The 24,348-nt window shown below is 39.8% G+C and overlaps 1 protein-coding gene across 1 annotated transcript in view; it reads right to left on the reverse strand.

Annotated features, from left to right (window-relative positions):
• Positions 1-221: 221 nt before the first annotated feature.
• LOC147660938 (vitellogenin-A2-like) overlaps positions 222-24,348 on the reverse strand; it is a 57,877-nt gene continuing 33,750 nt past the window's right edge. Inside the window, exons 23-34 of the mRNA XM_086951416.1 lie at positions 23,718-24,245; positions 16,890-16,940; positions 15,527-15,631; positions 12,389-12,601; positions 12,151-12,293; positions 9,822-9,960; positions 9,594-9,729; positions 8,551-8,737; positions 5,044-5,132; positions 2,941-3,038; positions 2,665-2,846; positions 222-488 (exon numbers count right to left, since the gene is read on the reverse strand). Coding sequence (XP_086807542.1) covers positions 2,688-2,846; positions 2,941-3,038; positions 5,044-5,132; positions 8,551-8,737; positions 9,594-9,729; positions 9,822-9,960; positions 12,151-12,293; positions 12,389-12,601; positions 15,527-15,631; positions 16,890-16,940; positions 23,718-24,245 — 1,848 coding nt within the window. The 3' untranslated portion in view covers positions 222-488; positions 2,665-2,687. The remainder of the gene's footprint in view (positions 489-2,664; positions 2,847-2,940; positions 3,039-5,043; positions 5,133-8,550; positions 8,738-9,593; positions 9,730-9,821; positions 9,961-12,150; positions 12,294-12,388; positions 12,602-15,526; positions 15,632-16,889; positions 16,941-23,717; positions 24,246-24,348) is intronic.

The raw sequence follows: 24,348 nt of genomic DNA on the forward strand, positions 1-24,348 counted from the left end.
ATAGATGAAATTCTGGAAGGAAAAATAAACCATTTTAAAGCGTTCTCTTTATATTCCAATATTTTACTGACCTTTCTTTTGGGACTGCATCAGGTGCTGCACCCCTAGCTCCAGTGCAACTGCAAAATAATTCAACCAATCTTAATTCTTTGAACAACAAGGTAAATTTATGTTTACGCCTTAATGACTTGCTAACTGAAATGAAACAATGACGCCTGTGCTTCTTTTTGAATGAAAGAAATGTTTATTTGGAAATGATATATTTATATGGAATTTATCATTTTATAGTTGGAATGGCAAATCATGGTTCGATTTAGAATTAGAATAATTTAAAATGACACACTGGTGAAAGGTTGATGTGGAAATCTCATCCTCTGAGTGGTTGTTCTGTGGAGTGCTTTGTAGTTCTCCAAATCAGCATCATGTTGTGTCATTAAAATCTTCACTCCTTGCTCACTTTAGACTTTCAGCAGAGTTTAGAGTAGAATCTGTACAAAAAGAGTGAAAGTTATAAACATGGAACAGCCAGGGTGATGTTGAAGTCGTTACAGTGTTTACCGTACTAGGCATCAATAAATGCACACAAACAAATGCAGATACATATGTTGTTAGTGACGGAACATATATGAGTATAGGTTGTTTTTTTGCAGTAATCTCCCAGATAATTGGCAGAATAAGTTCAGGCATTACCACAGGATGCAATGTTTACTGGATGCCATATTATCTTCCAGTGCTCCGTTCCCATTCTACAAGCTGTGAAACTAAGACCAAATTGTGTTTTCCTCGCACAATTTACACTAGGTTTTACCTTGCGAAATTTGTATGGGGAAAAGTGTGGTATTACAAGACAAGTTGTCTTGTAAATATAGTATTATAAGAGAGGCTCTTTCACTTCTTTGGTTGCAGACTTCTATTTCTATAAATTCTATTAAAAAACTGTTTTAATCTAAATCATAAGTAAACCCCACTTTATAGTCAATAAAGGCTGTATTTGAAAGATTATATTTTCCAATAGCACAACATTTGTAGGAGTATAGAATAAATAAGACCAGAACTGTAGTTGCACCCCCACCCTCCTGTCCACTCAATTGCAGGGTAGGTTAATCACAAGCAGAAAAATATGTAAGTGTCTAGATCCATTGGCTTTGTCCAGAGGGCATCATTTTATCAATCCGTCATACAGGATATCAGCCATACCTAGGTAGTCCTCTTTCACCTGACCCATATTTGGGTCCTCATTTCAGTCAAATTACCTTAACACTCTTTGCATTGGGGAACATATGAGCTCCCTAGGATCACCTGGGCCTAACTCATACAACGTCACCAACAGGGGACTCAAGGTACATCTATGAGACAAAGCTGAAACACATCAACAACCTTCTAGAGTCACTTGCTTCTCTGTACTGTGGCATAATTGGTTCTCTGTCTCATGGGTGTGATCAATTACTTTATGGATGAATATCTAGTAAACAGGCATAGCGAAGGGCAGGCTAAGTGATCTAGTTCAGGGGGAAAACCCAAGGTGATGAGGAATCATAGGACCAATATTGAATTTGCTTGCTGCAAAATACAGGTCTCAGTTTGAAATCACTGATTTTGTGTCCAGTAATTACTTTTCTGAACTGATCTATGAATCATTGGGTCTAGTTGGAAAATTCAGAGTCAGAGTAGGTCGCAATTCAACCTACCTCATTAATATTCATTCCAATTGGAGGCCATCACAAGGATGGTGGCCTGCTGGGGTCAGCAAATCACCATATCTGTTATTGTCTTTCAATAAAATATCTATTTTATAATACAGCTGTTTTCCATAAAGAAAACAGGGATGCATTTAAAAAGAAGAGTTTGATATATCTGCTTGATATTTAGTAGATTTCCAAATTGGACTACTTAGGTTTTGTGAAGGGCTACCATGCCAATGTGGGGGGTTGGCAAAATGTAAATGTTTTCAATTTGGATTTGGTTGCAAAATATTGATACATGTGATATCAAATTGGCCTTGAAGGGGAGCCCTAAACACATTTGTTCCAAAAACGAACTGGTATCCATTCAGAATCCGATGTTGCAAATGTTGAATCTGTGGAGATATGACTGTTAAAGGCTTTGTACTTCACAGGCAATATCGTCTAATAATTTTGAAATCTGAAATTTTTTGGAACCACTTTTAGTGTCATATTTCATCTCTTTCGCAAATAGAAGATGCAGGTAATTTTATGTGGGTGTGTTTATGTGTGCGTATGTGTAGTAACATTTGTGCATGGAGTGTGTATTGGGTAGAAACAACCTACTTTCTATGGCAGCACAACCCTGCTACTCCTTGACAGTCTTAATCAAAATGATTAAGAGATATGCAAACATTTAGCCTACAAGTTAAATTATGATATTCATTCTACCATTAAACAAATCATGTTCATAATTTGACATTCTAGATACTATTTGGAAATGGAGACAAAATGAAATGTGCTAACATATCAAGTTATAATATTCAATAATGACTAGGAATACCAGGAAGCTAAATGCTGAAAAACTACTTGAGAGAGGAAATGTTTTATTGGATACATAGGCCCCTCTGCCAATCTATATAGTAGACTTGGTTCCAATAAAATAATGGCCACTCTGCTAGAGTTATTGCATTCCTCCAATAAATCCGTTTTTTCAACTTACCTATTCAGAACCTTTTATCACTGTTAAACAGAACATGATTCTTCTGTAATCCATGATTGGACAAAACTCCCCTCATCTTTAGCAACATATCCATCTGGCATCTGATATTCCTGTTCCCGCTCATCATCATGATGGCCACAAACTCCACATGTCTTGCCCTTCATCCACAAAGCTGGGGTAACCTTTATAATAAAGAAATAAAGAGACCTCTGATGTAAATCTATGTAATATTGTCATAACGGCGAGCCATGCAGTGAGTGAAATGCATCAGAATACCTGGCATGTGACTCCATTGTAGTGAAGCTTCTCAATGCCAAAGTCCGGTGCGAGAAGGATCAGCCCATCAGTCTCCTTTTCAATCTTCAAATGCAGTTCTGGAATCAAAAGAAGTGCACTGTGGTTGAATTTCAAACAAACAAAGAACTTCAGAATATATTGTAGGACACATGCAGCAGAGATAAAAAAAATGTGCTAGAGATAGTTCCAAGAAGAGATAGAGATTTATCTGTTAATAAATTGGAGCTGTACATATAGTTTTAATTTGAAACATCTATTTAGAATGCAACAAGTCTGCAAATAAACATGCTTACTATGCAGGAGGGGGCCCTTTAATTTAATTCCTAGGCATGTGCAATCTCTGGAGAACATTGTCCAAATAATTACAGGCCTGTTCTATGCCAAATCATCACACTTTATCGACTAACAATAAAGGCTTATTAATTCCACGTTAGGTCTGACTCAATCATAAAGGGAAAATACATTTGTGCTTGTGTGTCAGAATAATGACTACAGAAATATTGAAATGTACAAATATTGTGTTAAGAAATTGACAACCAGAATATTGTGTAAGCAGGTATATAACGGTAAGTGTAGAGTTACTTTTCTTAACTTTATGCCTCAGTATCATTGGGATATATATATATATGTATATATATATATATATATATATATATATATATATATATATATATATATATATATATATATATATATATATATATATATATATATATGTGTGTGTGTGTGGGTGTGTGTGTGTGTGTGCATGTGTGTGTGTATTTTTGTGGTATTACCTTTGGAGTTAAGTATAGTAAAGCTATGCAAGCCTATGCCTACTTATCTCCAATATATTCTAATAGTTAATATGCTGGTCTCCATATTTGTGCATGTCAGCTTTCAAAACATAATATTGTGGTACCATAACCACTTGTATAGTTGATTTCCCTCCTGGTGATAAGTTATCTGCTTTAAATCAACCATTGTTGCCACAAAAAGTCAGCATTCAAAATCTTTAAAGTGCGATAATTAACTTCAAGTGATCAATTCAAGTTAATATTTTTCAATGCTTGTAGAAAAGACTGAAATTAATGCATTTCAGACATGTAACTATTGATTTAGCTACTTGTCAGATAAACATAGTTACTTTGGGTAACTTGGTAGTTGTGTGTAATTTTTGTGATTTATGAAAGCACAAAGTGCGATGATCATTTTGAAATTGGCTTCCCACCCTGGGAATATACATAACACTACTCCTGTCACTGGTATGAGCAAACACCTTTTCGGCATAAGAGAACAAAAGGAACACTCCCTTTTTAAATGTAAGCATAAAGGGTAGAACACAGGGCTTACACAAAGGGGAAAAATCAACCTTCCAGAGAAAAATTTCACAAATGCTCATGTTTACTCATGGACATGTTATGGGTGTTGAAAACTCAAATGAGTACAATTTTGTGAGTAGTGGTGCTCTTGGAATAGTACGACTGGCATGGATTCCCAGGATTTTGGCTTATAATAGTTAAGCAACACAAAAAGTCACAAATCTGCTTCAAACGTAGGAGTAGATTCCTGTCTTTTTAAAGGTGGTCTTAGTGCATCGATTCACGAGAAAGACAGGCATGTACTTGATTTCCTCATTGTAGGACCAACAACCAATCTAATCTGCACCACAAATCTTACACTTTTAATGTGTGTTACAGAACTAGAGTGACATTTTTGACCACTTTATACAATTTGAAACCATAGAGAGAATTGGTAACCAGCAAGAGAAGACAATGGAGTCAAACAAAAGGACAGGGGGAGCAGGGGAGGGCAGGAGAAGGCCCAGAGAAGAGTCTGAATTCATTTACACATAGAAAGACAATGAAAAACTACAGGACTCTTAAATAATCTTAACTGAGCATTATTCCCTAATGCTGATATTGATGATACCGCTGCATCAACTGCTAGCTTCATCTCATAATAGAAGCAAATGAGTCATACTAACTTATCAGCTGTAATCTGGTAGACCCCTGCCACTGACCCTAAAATGGGTCCTCATTTCAGTTGTGATGAAAGTGATTGTTTGATTATTGATGCATCCAATACAACTCTGTCACCTACCAGAATGTGATTCATATGGCAGCCTGTTGACTTCAATGCCATTTATCGTCAGCTTCAGGGAGTCAGCAGATGGATACATGTCAATATCGCTGAAAAAGAAGAACAGATTATATGTCAGTCTGTAATATCTTTTACTACCAATGCTTTGTTATGGTAAGTATGAGGCCCAGCGCTTATAACACTTTCCTCTGTTTGTTTGATAGGCTTTCACTTTGGAATAAAAGAAGGCCCTTCCTGTAAAACCAAAAATGTGTCACTGCATACACACTTACATGGTCAGGAGGTGGCATTCAAAGATTTCCCTGACACATACTTCAGGCAAATCAAGAAATCCCTTCTGCATGGTGCACGTTCCTAAGAACGAACACTGCACCATCTGATTCGACAATCGAGAGTCGTAATTCTAATTTTCCACCCAAAAAATGGGCTTTACCCACCACCCCTACCACATGCCTGTTTTCTGGCTCATGGTAGTCAGCAGATTGGGTCAGCATGATGGGCCACCTCCCATCTTATAGCTTGTATTTCTATTGTTATCTCATTTCCCTTTTCATTTTGGGATAGGACAGGTCAATTAGCAAGTGTCCGTGTTTTACTATGATTTTAATTACTGAAGAAATCCATGCTGCTTGTTACATATGCTAGATCCCCCAGTTAAATAATATGTTGTCGTATGATTTTTTTTTTAAATGGCAAAATTCAGAATAGGGATGTTTCTATTACAAAATTGCTCACTGGCAACATTACTGGCAAATAGCCATTTATCACCAACTGGGGAAAACAATTAGCAGACTGGACAACTTCTCTTGGAGTCTATGCCTGAAACCAAGATGTTGGAAATATGCCAACAAAAAACATCCTGCTAGTAAAAAGTAATATAGACATTGAACCAAGCCCCTTCTCTCTATGTTCCACAAAACAAATTGTAAATTGTAAATTGTTGTGTCTTATAAAGCGCACTGCTACCCGGAGGCCTCGTAGCGCTATAGACCGCTGGGGAACCCGTCCTGGCTTTCCCTGTGAGATAGTCCCTCCTCGGGGTCTCCAAGGTGAAACCAGGCATCCCCGGCGTTTGTGTGGGGCCGTTGTGGAGATGAGGCAAGCTAATGCCCAGAGTTGCCGAGTGTGCTCCCTGGTCGGAGTAGGCACCGATGCAAGAATTATCAGTCCGCTGATCCTGGTCCAAGACCCTGCCGCGTCGGGAATCGAACCCTGGTCCCGGGCCGTTCTCTGCACTCGGGTCTGCCGCCTCTAACCAGTGAGCCACACCTCCCCCAAATAATACTGGATATGAACGTTGTTCAAAGTAGTTTTTTGATAGATAAAAGTTGTGTTTTAAATGGCAAATGGACATAACAATACAAAATCTGAAAATGTTCCCAGTAGAGACATGCTGATCACATTTTGTCTGGTGTTGCATCACTACTCGCGTAATAACCCAATACAGAGCACTCAGGTTACAGAAAGCTCAGGTGAGAGGCAAAGGGCATTTTTTGAATGAATTGTTTGAATGAATGTACACAGAGCAACTAATACAATTAATACCTGTACCCACCTTTGTGGAAGGAAATGCGTTACAACATGTCCAATTATTAATTGTCATTAGGTAAACCTTCTGTCCTTTCCTCTCCCTATATGACCATCATTTTAATTAAATCTGAATATTGTTACCCAAGGAAACACAGACTTCCTATACTATTAGGATCTCTTGCAGTGAACAGAGCAATATTAACTGATATTGTCAAGTCCTTTGATGGGACTAGTTTTAAAAAAACAGAATTCAGCTTAGTATCAATGTCTGTTTTTCTCAAAGTGGTTAATGATGGCATGTGATAACCATGCCCCTTTGACTTCTAAATGAGTTTCTGCTCTATAGTACTCTCATGATTTAGCACAGGTCAAATTCAAACTCAGCTGGCCACAATGCAAATGGGGGTATCATTCAATGATCATGTTAAAGGTTACAGAAGGGTTAAGAAAAGGGCTAGCTGCATACAAAATGCACATTTTTTGGGGGTCAGACAAAATGACTTTTTTCTTTGTAATCAGTGTCTCTGCAAATAAGCAGAAATACATATTTTTGATTCTCAGGAGCTCTCTGACACTTCAACAATAACATCTTGCTTGATTCCATCACAAATGTTCGGCAAGAAACTCACGTCATATTTATGGAAAACTTTTTCAACTTCGGCCTAGATAGTTACAAAGGTTTTTTCCCTGCCTCCCCAACCTAAAATTCAGTTCTGAAACGTATCTTCTTCAGTTCAGTTAACTAGGGAAGACGTACTCTCTATGATTGCCAAAGTAAACTCAGCCAACCCATTGGAACCTTGTCCATCAATTATCCAGCACTAAATCTGACCCTTTGGTTGTTTAATTTAATTCTCCACTTGAACAAGGATTAGTTCCTAGCACCCTTAAAAAAGAAACTGTTGCTACAGAGTTAAAAAAAAAGACTGTGACTCATAAGACATTAAGAGAATCATCCGATTACACTCTTACCAATTATTCCCCAAACCACTAAAAATGTGTGGGAAGTATTCTATGTACTCATTAACAAGAGACAACATTTTTAGATGATTCACAAGCTGTCTTTCACACACCACATAATACTAAATCTGTTCTGTTATCTATTTTAATTGACCTACAAATGAGCTTGGATCAGAGACATGCCAATGCCTCAATCTTCCTCGACCTAGCCGTAGCATTTGATATGGTTTATCATGTTATCCTACTCAATCATATCATCAGAGATGACTTGGAGGGGTGTGAGATTAATTGGTTACAGTTTTTTCTTTGTAGGCAATAGTAAACAGTAGGTTGGCACAGGGTACCACAGAGATCAACTGGATTCTTTCTAGCCAAATGATCCACTGTAAGATACTCTGCATCATTTTTTTAATCCTTTTATAGCTATTGTCATATGTTTGTAGCTCAGCGAGATGCAAGATATTGCTATGACCACAAGCAAAACTCCTCCGCAGATAACAGGCCGAGTGTTCCTAAACTGTTTAAAACTAGAACTGGAGTGCACAGTTTTTCTTTATGTCCTTCAAGGCTTTTGAAACATGTGTCCCTCAGTCTAATCTGCACATTTCCCCAGACTGACACCTGTGTGACTTTACTTGCACTAACTATCTCGCTTAGGAAATTGATGAAGAAATGTGCCATGTGGTGCCTAATGAAGTAAACACATTCATTTCAGTACTAGCTTAAAAGCATAATCTTAGTCCACAGAGGCCATCAAATTGTGTAAAGAAGATACTGATGTTTGAATAGCTCAAACATAATAATCTATGTAAACTTCCATATAGCATACTACTTAATTCAACCATTGAGTCAAACACCTCTGGAAACCAATAAAGCATAAAAATCATTAGACAACCATGTCATAGAATAAGACACACAAGGAACACATTTCTACTGGTTTTGAGAGATTAACATCTAAGGGTAACACCACGAATACACACTTTTGAACATTCAGCTTGTTAGACTGAAAATACTCACTAGCTGCCAAGTTTGACATTGATGGCCTTTTGCTCGGAAGACTCTTTCACTTTCTTCACCATCACCAGGAAGTTCAGATCAGGACTACAGTCTTGCACCAGGACATGGTAGCAGCTTCTTGGCATCGAGTAGTTAAAAGCGACATCATTAAAGGTGGTGATTGTGTCTTTGGAAACTGTGCAGCGACCTAAGAAATTATAAACAAGAACTCAAATATTTATGTTTGTACACCTTACAGTGAGAAAAACAGAAACTCTACTAACAGCATATTGGTTATCAACAATGTACTGGTCACTGGAAGTGACAGGACACTTTTTTAAAGGTTGATGTTGCTGCATTGGCCCCTTTCTCAAATGGAGCTCATCAAATGCATCTTTGTTAGTGATGAGGAAATGCCAGGAATGGAAATTAGCCTTTGTGATATTACTGCCTCTGCCCTTATGATGCCTGAGATCAAAATTACCAAAGGGAAAGCCAAGGGTAGCTGCTGCTACTACTAACTGGCATCTGTGTTTAAATATTTTGCTCTATCATCAACACCAAGTGCCTAATTGTAAAAACCTGATTTTATTTATGTTCACATCAGGTAAATGAGTGCACATTTTCTTCGTCGTGCATACTCCTTTATTTTGCAATGGCAAAGTCATGGTTGCATGGATTGCAACATGCCTCATTAAAATTCCCAATATCAATTCTCATGCCTTGCCCATGGTATGAATATATATTATTAGAGTGCCTGTTATTTGAGCGTTTAAAAGTTTAGACACGTATATTACATTGAAAGTATGATGTAGTACCAGTTTTTATTGGGACTTGTGCTCAGTGATTTTATAATATTCCGCAAACTATTTATTGTAATTAGGAGGACAAGTATATATTCTAATTTTTGCAATTTTATATTTTAGGTTTTTTTTACACAAATGTGTGGCATGTTCTGATATTAATCAAATTCCACACAAACAGCATGTGTGGCCTTAAAAGAAAATTTAATTGACATTCGAGAGCAAATGAGTAGTTAGATATAAGTGTTCCCAGGTGTTTACCTCTTAGGTTGTCCAGCAGGTACTCAGGGGCTTCAGTAAAAATATTCCAGCTGGGGGACTGAAGGGATGAAATCTGTGTAGGGTGAGCAGCAGGGATCGCAAATGGAAGCTGAATGGATCTGTAATAAAGTGTGAGCTGCAAAGTATTCAGAAAAAGGCATTACATATTTATGGATCCACCCTTTACATTGTTAGAAATGTGTCACTGTCAGTAGCTGTAATATTTACCTTTGGAACCTGCATAACTGCATCAATGGATCTTGGAGAGCTTAGTGAGAGGACCACTGTTGCTTTCTTAGAGGGATTTTTCTGCATCTTTTCAGAGAACCCAGCCATGAGTGCAGCTCCTGGGACAAACTGTGCAGCCCTGCATAATTGAAACAATAGTAATATCTGATGCTAATGTATTCATTTAGATTAAGTATAACATTAGGTGGTAATGTTTCCATAAATATAGTGATCTGCATTGTAGCATTTTTTTAAGTAGCTAATCATGATCCTTAATGGGTAAGTTTAGCTTGTTTAGGAATGTAAAGATAGTTGATCTATTTGTAGGGATTCATTTACGATCAGTTGAGATTTTGCAGACTGTATATTTCAACTTGGAGTCTTTCCTTCAATCATTCAAGTGCATGTTCTGTCCTATTATAGGCATTGGCAATCACTTCATCAGTATGTTGTAATCAAAAAGAGAGAGGAGAACTAGAGAGGCTAGTCTGTTTCCCCAGTTTATATGTTAGCAATCAATGAGAACTAGCTCTGGTTTAAAGTGTTTGTATGTCCGCGGGTGGAGGAAACCCATTAGGTTTTATCAAGGCCCTGCCCCACCAACCTAGTTGGTGGCATGCTTCATCATCGGGCCCCACCCGAGGTACTGAGTGCACCTCAGGTGTGCTTCGATGCCAGAATTTCTGCAGAGCTGGTTTTTTGGTTTGTGAGGGTGCTGTGAGTGTGCTCTGAGTGAGGCTTAAAATACTGTCCTGGGTGTCCCAAAGACTGTTTTAATGGTGGGCCCAAGGCAGTCAATAAAAACAAAGGCTTTTGAACGTGAGCGGTAGGCTTATGGCCTCCGACGTCCTGTGCGGTCAACTAGTTTCAGCCAGGCCTTATCTTCAACTGGCTTTCGTCATGACCTTATATGTGTACGGTGTAACAGGGGTTTGCATGCGTTTGTCAGTGCCCTGTGTGTAAAGCACATGCTACGGTGCTTATATGTGCAAGAGGTGTTTCCTCTCGAGTTGTACACCTGATTTTAGCGAACAACTCAGCATGGAGCTCAGCCGGGGGCCAGGATCATGTGCACATGCGCGATGTCGCTGGGCCCGCAATGAACCTGTTGTCCGGGCAGAGGCTTCTCACGGAGTTCCCATTGATTGCTAACAATCATTTCATCAGCCCTTCGGCATTGATTACGTCAGTGCCATCACTGGTGAGTTAGATCATTCCAGGGGATTCCTTTAGAGTGTAGAGTTAGATCATTCCTGGGCATTACTTTAGAGTTTAGAGTGTTAGCTGCCAACCCACCAGGTCAGCAGAGGCTCTGTCCTCCACACTCCTAGCAGAGGACACCCTAGCAGATGCAGCAATCATGACCTGCCAGACAGGGATTTCTGGGCTCTGAGTGAAGGCGCTGCTGAGGAGGCTTCATCAAAGGCACTGAATACCTGATGAGTGAGCACCATGTTTGATATGGCTGCTGCAAGAACAAACTTCTGAAGTGGAAGTTTGTTCCAAAACAACAAAATAATGCCTCACACGTGTGTGGGCCACTATGCGATTTTCAATAAGAGTGACAGTCGCACCACCCTAAATACCATGGAGCAACTGCCCACTATGGGCCTGTGGTCCCATGGAAACCTTGCTGCCTCCCATTTCTGCAGGGCACAGGAACTTCAAGTATTGGGTAGAGATGCATCTATTGGTTGATGGAGGCTGCAGCATGCCGGCAGACTCTAAATGCCGCCTTAATGTTTGTAACTGTTTCATTTCTTTGTGCCTCTCTCCCATTAGAAGAAGTACCCAATCCTGGCTGCAAACCTGTTATTGACAAAATTGAAAAAAATTGTAGCATTTGTTCATTCCTAGCACCGCATGAGACAAACACATATTTATTGAACTTGTGAAAATATTTTAAGTATGTTATGCAACGAAATTAAAATATGCTAAAATGTTGGATTGATGAGAAGTTATGGATTTTAGTATAGGCCTATAAATGCATGCTGAGAGAATTGAATGTTTTTTTAATGTTACAAAGCATGAATTCTTTTGAATATTGGGATAGAAATGTAGTGACTTGTCAGCGGATGATGTAAGATGTCTATTCTGCAGTATTGCAATATAAAACATTTTGAATACCCATTTTTATTTTCCGTACTCCGAAGACCTACCAACCTGCTTAACACTATTTAAACTACAGATTGAATTGAGATCTTCTATAGTGCTAATGTGTAAGTCACAAGGGGAAATCACTTGTTGGTGCCTACTTCAAAATATAGAATTTCTTGCTTTTCCTGAACATATACAATTAGTAAATTCTTACGTAATGTAGAAATATTACCATTTTCCAGCCGATTTCAGTTTTGATGGAATTTTGGGCCACTCCACCTTCAGCCTCAAGCCCGGTTGGCTGCCAAAGTGACCAGTTTGAGCCTTTGCAGCAATTTTGTAGTCCTTGCAATTCTGACCCCATTTCAGGTAGGCCTAATCATAATGTAAGAAATTACATATATTAATTTGATGTATTATATACAGAAGAGATGTTACTTTCCCTGTGTTATCTGCTCCCCTGGCCTCACCTGTGCTTCATGAGAGTTGACAACAACCGCATTTGCACAAGCTCGCCATCTACTGGAGGCGGCGATTTCCACAGCATAGGCCTGGATCTGGGGCTTGGAGGCGTGGTAGTCTGCGTATACGATCACCTGGTATCCTTGTTTCTTGTTGTCATTTCTCACCGCTTGAGCAGTAACAGCGAGCACTGGGGGCTTGTTGTCTCCCATAAAAGCAGGCTAGAGGCATGTGACAAAAGTGGAAAACAGCTATTACAATGGAGACCTGAAAACTCTGCACCAGTTCTATTGTCAGGAGGGATGCAAAGGCACTTAGTAAAGTAGATGTGTGTTCAGATAACACCTATGCACAATTAAACATGGGGCACTCTGCTCAGAGGATAACCTTGCTATATATTGAGAAAAAAGGGCATTTGCAAATATTTTTGGTTTCCACAGATTGGAATTGCAATAAATTGCTCTGCCAGCTTGTGTATAACGCAACTGGTTGTACTTATGCTGTATAGCAGAGCCCCGAGAACCCATAATGCCTTGACTTCCACAGTCCATCATAGGAAACATTTTCTGTGCTTTCCAAATTGCAATTGCACAGTCTTTAGAAACTTCACCACCATCTGTGGGACTCTGAAAAGATCTCTCTTCTAAGCCTCTGCCTCTAGTGATTGCAAGCTTTCTCGACCTAGAGACAATCAAGAAGCATGAAGCCTGATGCACTTGTTGTTAGTGAATAATTCATAAACTCTGGGGCATATTAGCAAGAACCTCTATAAAATTATCGCTGTTTTAGTGGCAGTTTCCTGCCGCTAAAACAGCGATAATGCCTTGCTAATATGCGTTAAAGAATTCCAATAACCTGGACTTCTATTGGAATTCTATAACGCATATTAGCAAGCCCATTATCGGCGTTTTAGCAGCAATTTCCTGCCGCTAAAACAGCGACAATTTAATAATAATGCCCCATAGTCTCTTGTAGGGGACACTGACGTTTCATCTACTTTATTCTAATTTAATAAAGAGAACAGTTGCACTTTCTCTGCTTTGCTGAATAAAACACATGGTAGCCTGTTTATCATTGAAAAAAAGCTTTTTTTCCAAATGATCTTCATTAACGTTTCATACGACACACTTTGCATCAGCGATAATCAGCAGATTTACCTTTTGACACCAGTGGCTGTTTATCATGGAAACAAACATCCCATCTCTAGTTTATTTTAGGCAACATAAAGACTTCTTCTCCTGAGTCGCAGAAGGAATTATTGCTTGGATTTCTCAAATATTTCATATAGAACATGAAGATATCTTCTACATCAGTGCAGAAGTACTCCTCCCTGAGTTTGTTGTAGACAACACTATGCATTGTCAAGATGGTTTACAGGAAAAAAAGAAAGTGATAAGTGCCTTACTTGAATGTATCACTTGTAATGAACTCGGCCTCGTAATAATCAATAGTTTTCTTCTCAACGTGCTATACCAGACATAGCGGAAGCTAAGAGAGACACCCTAAGTGCAATGGGTAAACCCAGGCATAAGTTCCCCATCAACTGTGTTATTGGACTGACGTCACACATAGCTTGTAACATGTTTAGGGGTGCCTGTATCCCCAACTGTATGGGACCTGGCATTGTAGCTCAGAGTGGCCTATATCTACTAGAGCAGGACCCCTGGGGCATTTGCATATGACTGGTCTCTGTCTAGACTTGGATAGCAGCTAGAGAAATAAGCAATGGCTGAAATGAATTCAAGCATTCCACTCATGATGATATTTTGTTTGTCACTTATGAACCACATATGCATGCTTTGGAATATGTACAGAACATTAATGCATTATCTAGGGCTATGGGCAGACAGCTAATCCAGTGTCCCGCTGACGCACAGAAGACTACCACATCTTGTAGACTGTGCATAGAACACTAATAATGCAACATCAGGACTGCACAAAGGCCACCAGAACTGAATCGTCACATGTAAAAGGAGCAATTACAATGCATTATCTTTATTCCTTATGTACAGTACGGGGTTCTGAGGTTTGTTATTGAGAAAGATCAAATCTATCAATGTATTTGCTGTACATAACACTAATTCCTAGCTTTCTTTTTAATTTAGTTTTTACATTGTTTTCTATAGCATTGACTACACAGGCTATTGGAGCACTGCATAGGAGAGACCTATATAAAGTTTAATATATATATGTATATATATATATATATATATATATATATATATACATACATACATACATACATACATATATATATATATATATATATATATATATATATATATATATATATATATATATATATATATATATATATATATATATATATATATATATATATATATATATAAATAATAATGCATGGCATTAAAAAGGCAATTACAAATCATAGATATATTACAGACAAGTGTCCAGCAATAATGTCTTTTCAGAATAATGAGGTATTGCATTTTGTAAATCACGTAACATCTGAAAATGGTAACACCCTAGTTAAATGGAGGCTGGCAGTTTACAGATTCATAAACATGGAAAGTAAACAGCAAGGTGTGTAATAGGTAAGATGTACCAGACCGCAGATGCTGATCAGAAGCAAGTCCAAATATGATATTTTTCAAAGCAAAAGGAAATAACATAAGATCATGTGTACATGGCTGACATTAGACAAAGGTAACCAATCAACAGATCGGTTTTCATGTAACACAAATCAGTTTCACCAAGGCAGGAAGCAATCCAAATTCGTGAAAGCACATTTTTGTGGAACCTTTTTGAGCTTATACTTTAAAATAAATTGAGAGTATGCACTTTTCAGTGGTAGAGTGGTACAGAATTCCCTAATGTTATGGTCACAGCAGATAAATCGAGTTTCAAGGCAGTATGTTGTGGATATTTGTAATCATAAAACGTGTTTGCTTCAAGAAATGTGGGCATTGCCTTGAAATACAGCGTTTTTGTAATAGTTTGGATGGCACCCAAAGTCCTGTTTTCGTGATCCACCCCTCCCCCAAGGTGGCCAGCGTTCCATCTCCACTTCCCCAGTGTTGGTTTAACATAAATTGTTAATTTACAGAATCTGAAAAGGTGCCCTCCCAAGATGTCCGACATGGGGCGAATAATGTAATACTGATCTATTTTAATGCAGCACCTACCCTCTGGGATCTTCTGGCATTGGAGGCGCTGCTACTGCTGCTGCTTGAAGAGCTGGAGCTGGACTGGGAAGAGGCTCTGTGTCCTGAGGATCTCTTCTTAGGATTCTGGATTAATGCAAAATAGTTTATAAAAATGCACAATTTAAATGCAGTTTACATAAATGATAGGTATGGCAATAACTTTAAAAAAAAACCTTGTTAAATATATGTGCAGGCCTGACTGCTCCTTAGAGATCTCAGGACTAACTAACCCTCACGAGTGAGCTCGATGGTCATGTATGGTTGTGTTTCTATCAAACATTATTTTACTGATCTTTCTGTCCTCCTGCTAAAGATATCTTGGATTGAGGTATGGCAGTAATGGATGTGTTCGAAGGTCTTACTTCCACATACAAGCAGCAGCTAGAGCATGAATATTGCTATTGTATGAACTGAGCTAAGCAAAGTAAAGGAAATACACGTGCCTTCAAGATTTAAACATTCTTTAATTTCTATCTACAGAGTTATCGCTGAACTCCCACACCATATCAAAACACTGTGACCTGTAAAAGGTACTTAGGGCCTCATTTATGAAAAGTGACGCATTGTTGCGTGAAAACAGCGATGCGTCACTTTTCACTGCGCCCTCCTTGCGACACCAGTGATGCATTATATTTACAGTATGATGCATCATGGAGCAAGGAGTTACAGATACGTCAGTATTTCTGACGTTTCTGTATGGCGCAAAAGTGACGCATTGCTGGAGTGTGTCACAAAAGTGAGGCAACTCCAGCAATGTGTCCTTTCAAATGGGGCAAGCCCCATATGAAAAGGCCTGCATCAGGCTTATGCCTGCTGTGAGGCAGGCATAAGAAATTGACGCATTTGTGTCCTAGAAGTGGCGCAGTTAAATCTTATAGATTTCACTACGTCACTTTCATGACCCTTTCTTGCGTCAGAACGCCCCCCCCCCCTGCATACATTATACCTGGCGTAGGTATAATGTAGCGCAGGGGTTTAAAAAGTGATGCATATACCTAGATGCGTCACTTTGTAAATATGGTGCAACAAGGCACATTTTTTTACGTTGCTGGTGCGTCACAAAAAGTGACGCACGTGCGGCATAAAAGCGACGCACGGCCTCATAAATGAGGCCCTTAATATTTTAACAAGTGTATCTTAATGTTGTGACTGGTGCCACTTATTGCTCAACATAGAGAAATGGCTTAGTTCCCCACATGAAAACTCCACATTCTGTTTTTTTATGACATATACAACGTGGTGCTAACATTACAGAAATCGTATTGCTCCTTACACATAATTCAAGTAAATCAACATAGAGTATCACAAATATTAACTTCTGATTATTTTAAATACCACTTACAGAGCTTTTGTATGCTGGGGTGAAACGTAGGTCATAAATATCAGGGTTCGTCTGCAGGAGAAACAAGGAGAACAGATTTGTTTGGTGGTCCTTTCTCTAAACATGCAATTGATACTGCACAAACACGTGATTATCACGCCTGACTCAAAATATTCAACATTAGCTGCATCATTACAAGACTGTTAATACCAACAACCTTCCATACATTTGCAACCAAGAAGAGAACCTCTAACAAAACACAAACAACATGCAGGAAAACAGTCTCCAGGCTGCAAATGCGGGACAGCAAGAAGAAAAAGAAGGGATGACACACCGAGACAAACTCTGCGTCAAAAGGAGGTCAGATCACTGCTCCAGTTCTGGAAGGAGCTGAAGAACCCTTCGAGAAGGGCTCCATCACTTCACTGACCCTACTGCCATTTAATGTAAGGAGCCCCCACTTGATCAGTCCCCATCTCTCGTGCTTTCCTATCATTCTACTATTAGCTTTCTAAACCTATTCACTTTGTCCCCATCACCACCCTCCCCATCCTAAAAAGTTGGATTTCTTCTCACCTACATACATTGTCTCCTATACAGCAATTCATAGCATTGTACCTAGATTCACACTTTATAAAACATGTTAAAAATTCAATATTTTAAAATTTAAATACTATTGATATTCCACATTTCCCAAATTTAATTCACATAAAATGAAATGCATTTAATTAATTTTAGAAATTCAACTTTACTGCTAGCTGCATCCCAAATAGTGCACATCCATCTTTTCATTCTTCAAGTAGAATGCCATGATCTTCTGTATTAGAGGTAATTGAGGAATCAAGCATCATGAGTGATAAGTTGTATTCATTAATTTCAACTTGACAACTTCTGTTGAAGATGTTTTCAGTTCTTAAAGGGGTGTTCTTTATCCTGATTGCATATATATTGTTACATCCACTTTTCCAGAATACCATTTGGCTTCCCAAATATATATCATGAGTAACTAGCTTTCATTATTTTTTTTGCCCTTATAGTTCATTTCAAAGTGTGGATGGGTTCAATCAATCGTTCAATCAGGGGGTTTCTTTAGCGCAAGCTACTCACCCGGAAAGGGCCTCAAGGCGCTGAGGGAGAGGACAGTGGGTGGTGGGGGGGGGGGGAGTTCAGCAGCTCCTGCAGGTTCACTGAGTTCCATCAAAAAGCCATGTCTTGAGGTCCTTTAGGAACTTGGGGAGCGAAGCAGTCTGTCGGAGGTGAAGAGGGAGTGAGTTCCATGCCTTGACAGCGAGGAGGGACAAAGATCGCCATCCTGTTCTGCTTTTCTTGATCCGAGTTAAAGTTGTGAGGGAGAGCTGGGCCGAGCGGAAAGAGTGCAGGGGAGCATAGAACATAAGGCGTGGTTCACGTTGGCGGGTCCGGCGTTATGGAGGACCTTGTGTGTGTGGGTAAGAAGCTTGAAAGTGATTCTCTTCTCGACGGGGAGCCAAAGTAGGGTCTGTAGGTATTCGCTGATGTGGCAGTGGCGTGGTAGGATGAGGACAAGTCTGGTGGCGGCGTTCTGGATGTTCTGGAGTTTGCGGGTAAGGTTCTTGTTGATACCGGCATAGAGTACATTGCCGTAGCCCAGTCTGCTACTGATGAGGGTGTGAGTGACCGTTTTCCTGTGTTCAGGGGGCCCACTTGAAGGTCTTGCGGAGTAGACTGAGGGTGTGGTAGCAGGAGGAGGTGATGGTGTTGACTTGGTGGTCCATCTTAAGTTCGGAGTCCAGGATGAACCCGAGGTTGTGTACGTGGTCTGTGGGGGTGGTGGGGTCCCCGAGGGTGAGGGTCCTTGGTGTCGTTCCAGGTGTTGGGGTGTGCGCCCATGATGAGGATCTCTGTTTTGTCCATGTTAGTTGAAGGCAGTTGCTCTTCATCCAATTGGTGACAGGTTCCATTCCATCTTGAAAGTTGCATTTGGTGATGTTGGGTTTGAGGGATAGGGAGTGGATGAGTTCTGTGTCGTCTGCATATGAAGTGATGTTGAGTCCATGTGCTCTGACGATGCTGCGAGCGGGGCAATGTATATGTTTAACAGGGTCGGCTGATGGAGGATCCTTGTGGGGCAATTTTGGAGGGATGGTTGAAAAGGAAAGCTGAAATGTGTGTTAAATAACAAGTTTTGGCTATACCTGTTCTGCTGCATATTTTAAATTGGCCACATTTTGTGTTTTTTCACTGTACTAACACCCCTGTTGCAAAGAATGTTAATATTTGGCATTGAGCTATTTTACATATACTCTAACATGGGTCCCTGTCTACACAAGTAATGATATATTGTAAACATGTTCACAAAATAGAGTGGTTTTTTTTGCATAGTACTGCTAAGGTATATCTGTACAAAATGTGGTTTGTAACTGGCATTACTATTGCAGGATTAAATACCATTCCAAGCCATTTATAAAGTATCAATAATTGAATCAGCTGGAACCACAGCTGAAGTACACACAGACTGTTTGAAAGCAGGATGGAAAGGAGATAAAATCACTCGCATATGTCACCATAAAGATGAACACACAGATGGATCTAATGAACATATAGAAGAGCAGGGATTAAGGACTAAACAGCGCTAATGCGAGTTTTTGGGAGAAGCTATTGATGTACCCAAGCAAACCATTCCTGAGGTCAGGATTTTGAATAATGCAATTGAAGATTCTCCACTGAGTATACTACATGATTGTTCAGGTAAAAATATAAATGCAGGTCTACTATTGCTCATCGCTTAGGAGGATGTTAGTCAAGAGGCACCTTCATACATATGCAATTGAGCTGCCCAATCAGTAAGATATATTGGAGAAGAGTGTGTGTGGAAATGAAAGCAACATTCGGAATACCTCTGGACCTGAAAGCACCTTCTGTACTTTTGGGCATATGGGAAATAAATGATGTTACTAGGTACAAAAGCGATTGCACTAGAAAAGGTTTATTGTGGTACATAAAGCAATTGTACAAAAATGGAGTAGTTGCCGCACACCCATGACTGGAGCAGGAGCATAAACTGGTGAATTTTGGCTGACAATGCAGTGTATGACAAAAGAGGCTGAGCAAGGAAATTTGCTAAGATTTGTAGGGTTTGTTTTGAATACATTGGGCTCGAGTGAGAGGTAGGGAATTATCACAATACACATCTCTAATTAACAAGTGTTGCTTGCTTAGGAATCGAAATGAATCAACTGTTTGAAGAATGATGATTCAGTGTAGTCTTTATGCTGTGGTCTAACCCAATAAGGGAACTAGATTTACTCTGGATATACTACTGTATGACTACATGAGTTTAGTGCGGGTCCAGCCTTTAGCATGGTCGACCTTAGCCCAGCCCAAGGGAACCAATTTTCCTAGGGGTGCATGGAGCTATGTGCCTTAAGGTTATATAAACAGCAGCACCTTTCTCATCTTGCTCCAGCCTTGTTCATCCCCTGAGGGCCAGATCCCCTGGAGCCAATACCCACTTAACATGCAAATGACCCCATCACAAGGCTATGTTTATCCAGAACACAATTCAAACCCAGGTACAGACGAGCAAGTATTGTGCCCTACATTATAGGTGTTTCCAAATCTCAAAGACCAAATAAAAATCATTTCCTGGAACGTTGCAGGACTAAGGTCCAAACTGTCGGATTCCAACTGGGCTAATCTAATAGACGAATGCTATATGAGCATGTTCCAGTGAACATGGTGTACAGAACCAATTTGTACAGTAGGGTACACCAACATTAGCATTCAAGCCAGACCGCTACCGGCAGGCCGACCGTCCGGATGTCTACTTATTTGGGTTAGGACAAGCCTAGCCTGCAAAGTCATTAGACTAAATATTGAGTCAGCTGATATTCTAGGCCTTGACCTCATATCTCCAAAAGGGGAGTTTTCAATAAGACTATTCAATATATATAATTGCTTCAATAACAAAAATCAGGAACACATTAGCTCTTTTGACAAATTTTTTAGACAACTCAGATAGAAGGAAATTTTTTCTTGCAGCTGGAGATTTTTACTTTTTATATGAGCCTGTGGCCTATGTCCAGGACCTCGTGCAAAAACTGCAGGCACCCCGCTTAAAAGATGTACAAAGTGGGGACAACAAGTTCTAGCTTTTACCCTAACCCCGGGAGTATGTGCCTGCAACAGGCGGACGCAATCTGATTTAGAAGCTAGCTTTATATTTAAGAGGGTGAACTCTCCAAGCTGGTTTGATTGCACATTGATCAATCTAGACACAGTACATGATATGGTCATTACAGTTATCATAATGCTGTGGTTCTGGGATTAGTCAGCATTCTTTTTTTGCTGAACAGTTCTGTCTGAATGGTCACTCCTATAGTCACTTCAAATGATAATAGACTGATCAAATGGAGCCACATAGTCTCAGATGAGCAGTCCCTATCTAACATATATGCTGAGGTAGCATCTGCCCTCGTTAACATGAGCAACTTGAGGTGGGATGACTTAACTATCAGGCCTTCGTTCACCCATCTCATTAAGGTAATCAACAGCCGTTTCTCTAGACAGACAGCAAGCATGACCCACAGACGTAGGGATATGCCGTGGTTCAACGGGAACTGAAAACAGGCTAAGGCCGCCTTAAATGAAGAGACTGCAACAAGGCACAGATAGAGGCTAAGAGAAGTTGGGAGGAAGAGAAATGGTGCACTTTGGCCGAAGCATCAAGAAAGAAAAATAGTAAATCATTTTGGCATTTATTGACCAAAGGAGCAGTGCACCCGGTAATAAAATAGGATTTTTTTATTCGTTCACATGTTTAGGAGGAGCAATGTGCACAGCTGAAAGCCATGGATGGCAACAAGGACTCTGATATTGCATAGGATGATCCAAGCCTGATACTAGAGAAAGTAGTAAAAGAAGCATTCTCCTTTACTCTAGAAAAAACTGTAACTTCAATCAGGAGCCTGGGTAAGGGTAAAGCTCCAGGATTAGACAAGATACCGGGGGATCTTAACTGTTCAGAATCCACCATAATGGGTCCCGTACTTCACATAACATTTAACACAATAGCGCAAGGAAGGGATATCCCAAGTACTTGGAACAGTCCCGAAATCAGCCCTATTTTTAAAAAAGGGGATAAAGGGGACCCCTCCAATTAGAGACCAATCAGCTTCGTAGATACCGCTCAGAAAGCTTTTAGTAAGTTGATCCTGATGCACCTAAACACTTGGATTGAGGCAAACCATATACCGTCTCACCTACAAGCTTGCTTCAGAAATCCACTAGCACCTTAGAGCAGGTATTCTGTTACTTACTGCTTACCTGGAAGGAAGTCATCATCAAAAAGGGTTATCTCTATGACGTGTTTGTAGATCTTAAGCAAGCATTTTACTCCGTAAATCACACCAAATTGTGGGTCGCCCTGCAGGATCTTGGTATGCCAAATGGGCTGCTACAACTTATAGTGAATATGCACCAGGATAACGATGCCCAGATTTGCTGGAACGAACGGGGCAACCTCACTGGGAAGATAGGAGTGCACAAGGGAGTGCAACAAGGATGTATCTTAGCCCCAACCCTATTTACCTTATACATGAATGGGCTCATTAAAGCTCTGTGCAATTCTGGGTGTGATCCTCCTAATTTTGCGGGCAGACAAATTCCATCACTCCTGTTCACAGATAAAAGGCTACTGATTGCATAAACACCTATGAGCAAGCAAAATATATTGAACAGGTACAGGTTTGCAACAACCTGCACTGACTTTGGTCGCGAGACCAATTGCTCAAATACCAAATTCATGGCTTTTAACCCCCACCGTTGCATTAAAGTGAAAATCAGGTGGGCTCAAACATGCTTGAACAAGTCAAGGTGTTCGACTACCTAGATGTCAGACTGAATAGCTACTCGAGCTGGACCAAACAAATTCCTGACGAAAGACACAGTACCTCTTTTAAAAGCGAAGTTCTGGGTTTACATTCAGGACTCCTGTCATGTAGCCGCAGCACCGGCCACCCTAACAGGAAGGTTTTTAGAGTTTACATGCACATTGTTAGTTGAAGCAATCATGGAGGAAATTGAACCCCCACAGACATGTGCACCTTACTTACAATTAAGGTATGAATCTTTACGCCTGAATTACACTAGAGGTAGATGGATCCAAGCTACTGTAACTCCGAAGTGCCCTGCATGTATCCTTAGTCATTAATCATTAGGCCATTATATGTTTTTTTGTCCCTGCTATGCACAGATTAGGAAACAGTAGCTTATACCTCCATGTCGGCTTTTATTGTGCAGGTGACCAGTAAATACTCTGCGAATATTTTGATCAGATTCTACAAAATGGTTTGTATTCACCATATCGCCGTACTTGCTTTATACCTGGTGCATTAGGTCTAAGTTGTTAACCACAAGGTAAAGCTGAGGACAACACAGGCTAGGCATAATTTACAAATAACATTATGACTTTTTCGATAACACTCCTAATTACCTTTTAATTTTTTATTATTTTAAAATTTGTATTACTTTTATGCTATGACCATTTATGTACTATTGTATAATGTTTTTTATTAAGGAAGATTGTTGTCTATAAATGTGGTGAATGATCTCTATTTGATCGAAAAAAGGAATATTCAATTCACAATCATCAGCAAGGGCACAACATTTCTCATCCACTCACGCCCAGGGAGCTTTCTTAGCAAAGGCTGGCCCTCGTTGGGTGTTTCTTTCTGGTTGCCGTCAGGGACTGCACATGCAGTCAGCTCAGCTGCAGACAAGTAGACCCATCTTTAAAGATTACTACATTAACTTCATTAAATACATTGTCTAAATTATATAATTCATATCACAATAAAATCAGTACATTACCCGTTTCCTGTGGGACTCGTTGCTACTGCTGCTGCTGCTGCTGCTGCTGCTTGCGCTGCTAATGCTCCATTGTTTCCTGTGATTATGTTGATGCTGTTGTTGGCTTCCATGGTGAGAAGTTTGATGGTGCCTGGGACTTTTTCTCTTGCTGTTGCTGCTACTGCTACTGCTGCTGCTGCTGCTGCTGCTACTGCTGCTGCTACTGCTGTTTGGCCTACTTTTGTTTCTGCTCTTACTGCTGCTGCTGCTACTGCTACTGCTGCTGCTGCTGCTGCTGCTGCTACTACTACTACTTTGACCTTTGTTCTTTCTAGCATTTCTGCTGTCTTGTTTCTGGCTCCTGCTCGAGAGGCTGCTAGATGATGAGGATGATGAGGAGGAAGAGGAAGACGATGAACTAGATGAACTAGATGAACTCTTCTTCCTTCCAGATGTAGCAACCTCAGCAACATTTGGAGCATGCTCCTTAGATTTTTTGACTTTCCTTTGAGGTTTCTTGTTTTTTCTAAGCAAGCTTTCACTTTTAACCTGCAATCAGAATAAGAATATGAATGCAAGGTCTTGTATCTGCTCTGAAAAATAGCATTAGTGTTTCTCCAACAATACTTTCTTGCACAGTTACATAATGCTA

This window comes from Lissotriton vulgaris, unplaced genomic scaffold, assembly GCF_964263255.1.
Source record: "Lissotriton vulgaris unplaced genomic scaffold, aLisVul1.2 SCAFFOLD_3120, whole genome shotgun sequence".
Classification (NCBI taxonomy): domain Eukaryota; kingdom Metazoa; phylum Chordata; class Amphibia; order Caudata; family Salamandridae; genus Lissotriton; species Lissotriton vulgaris.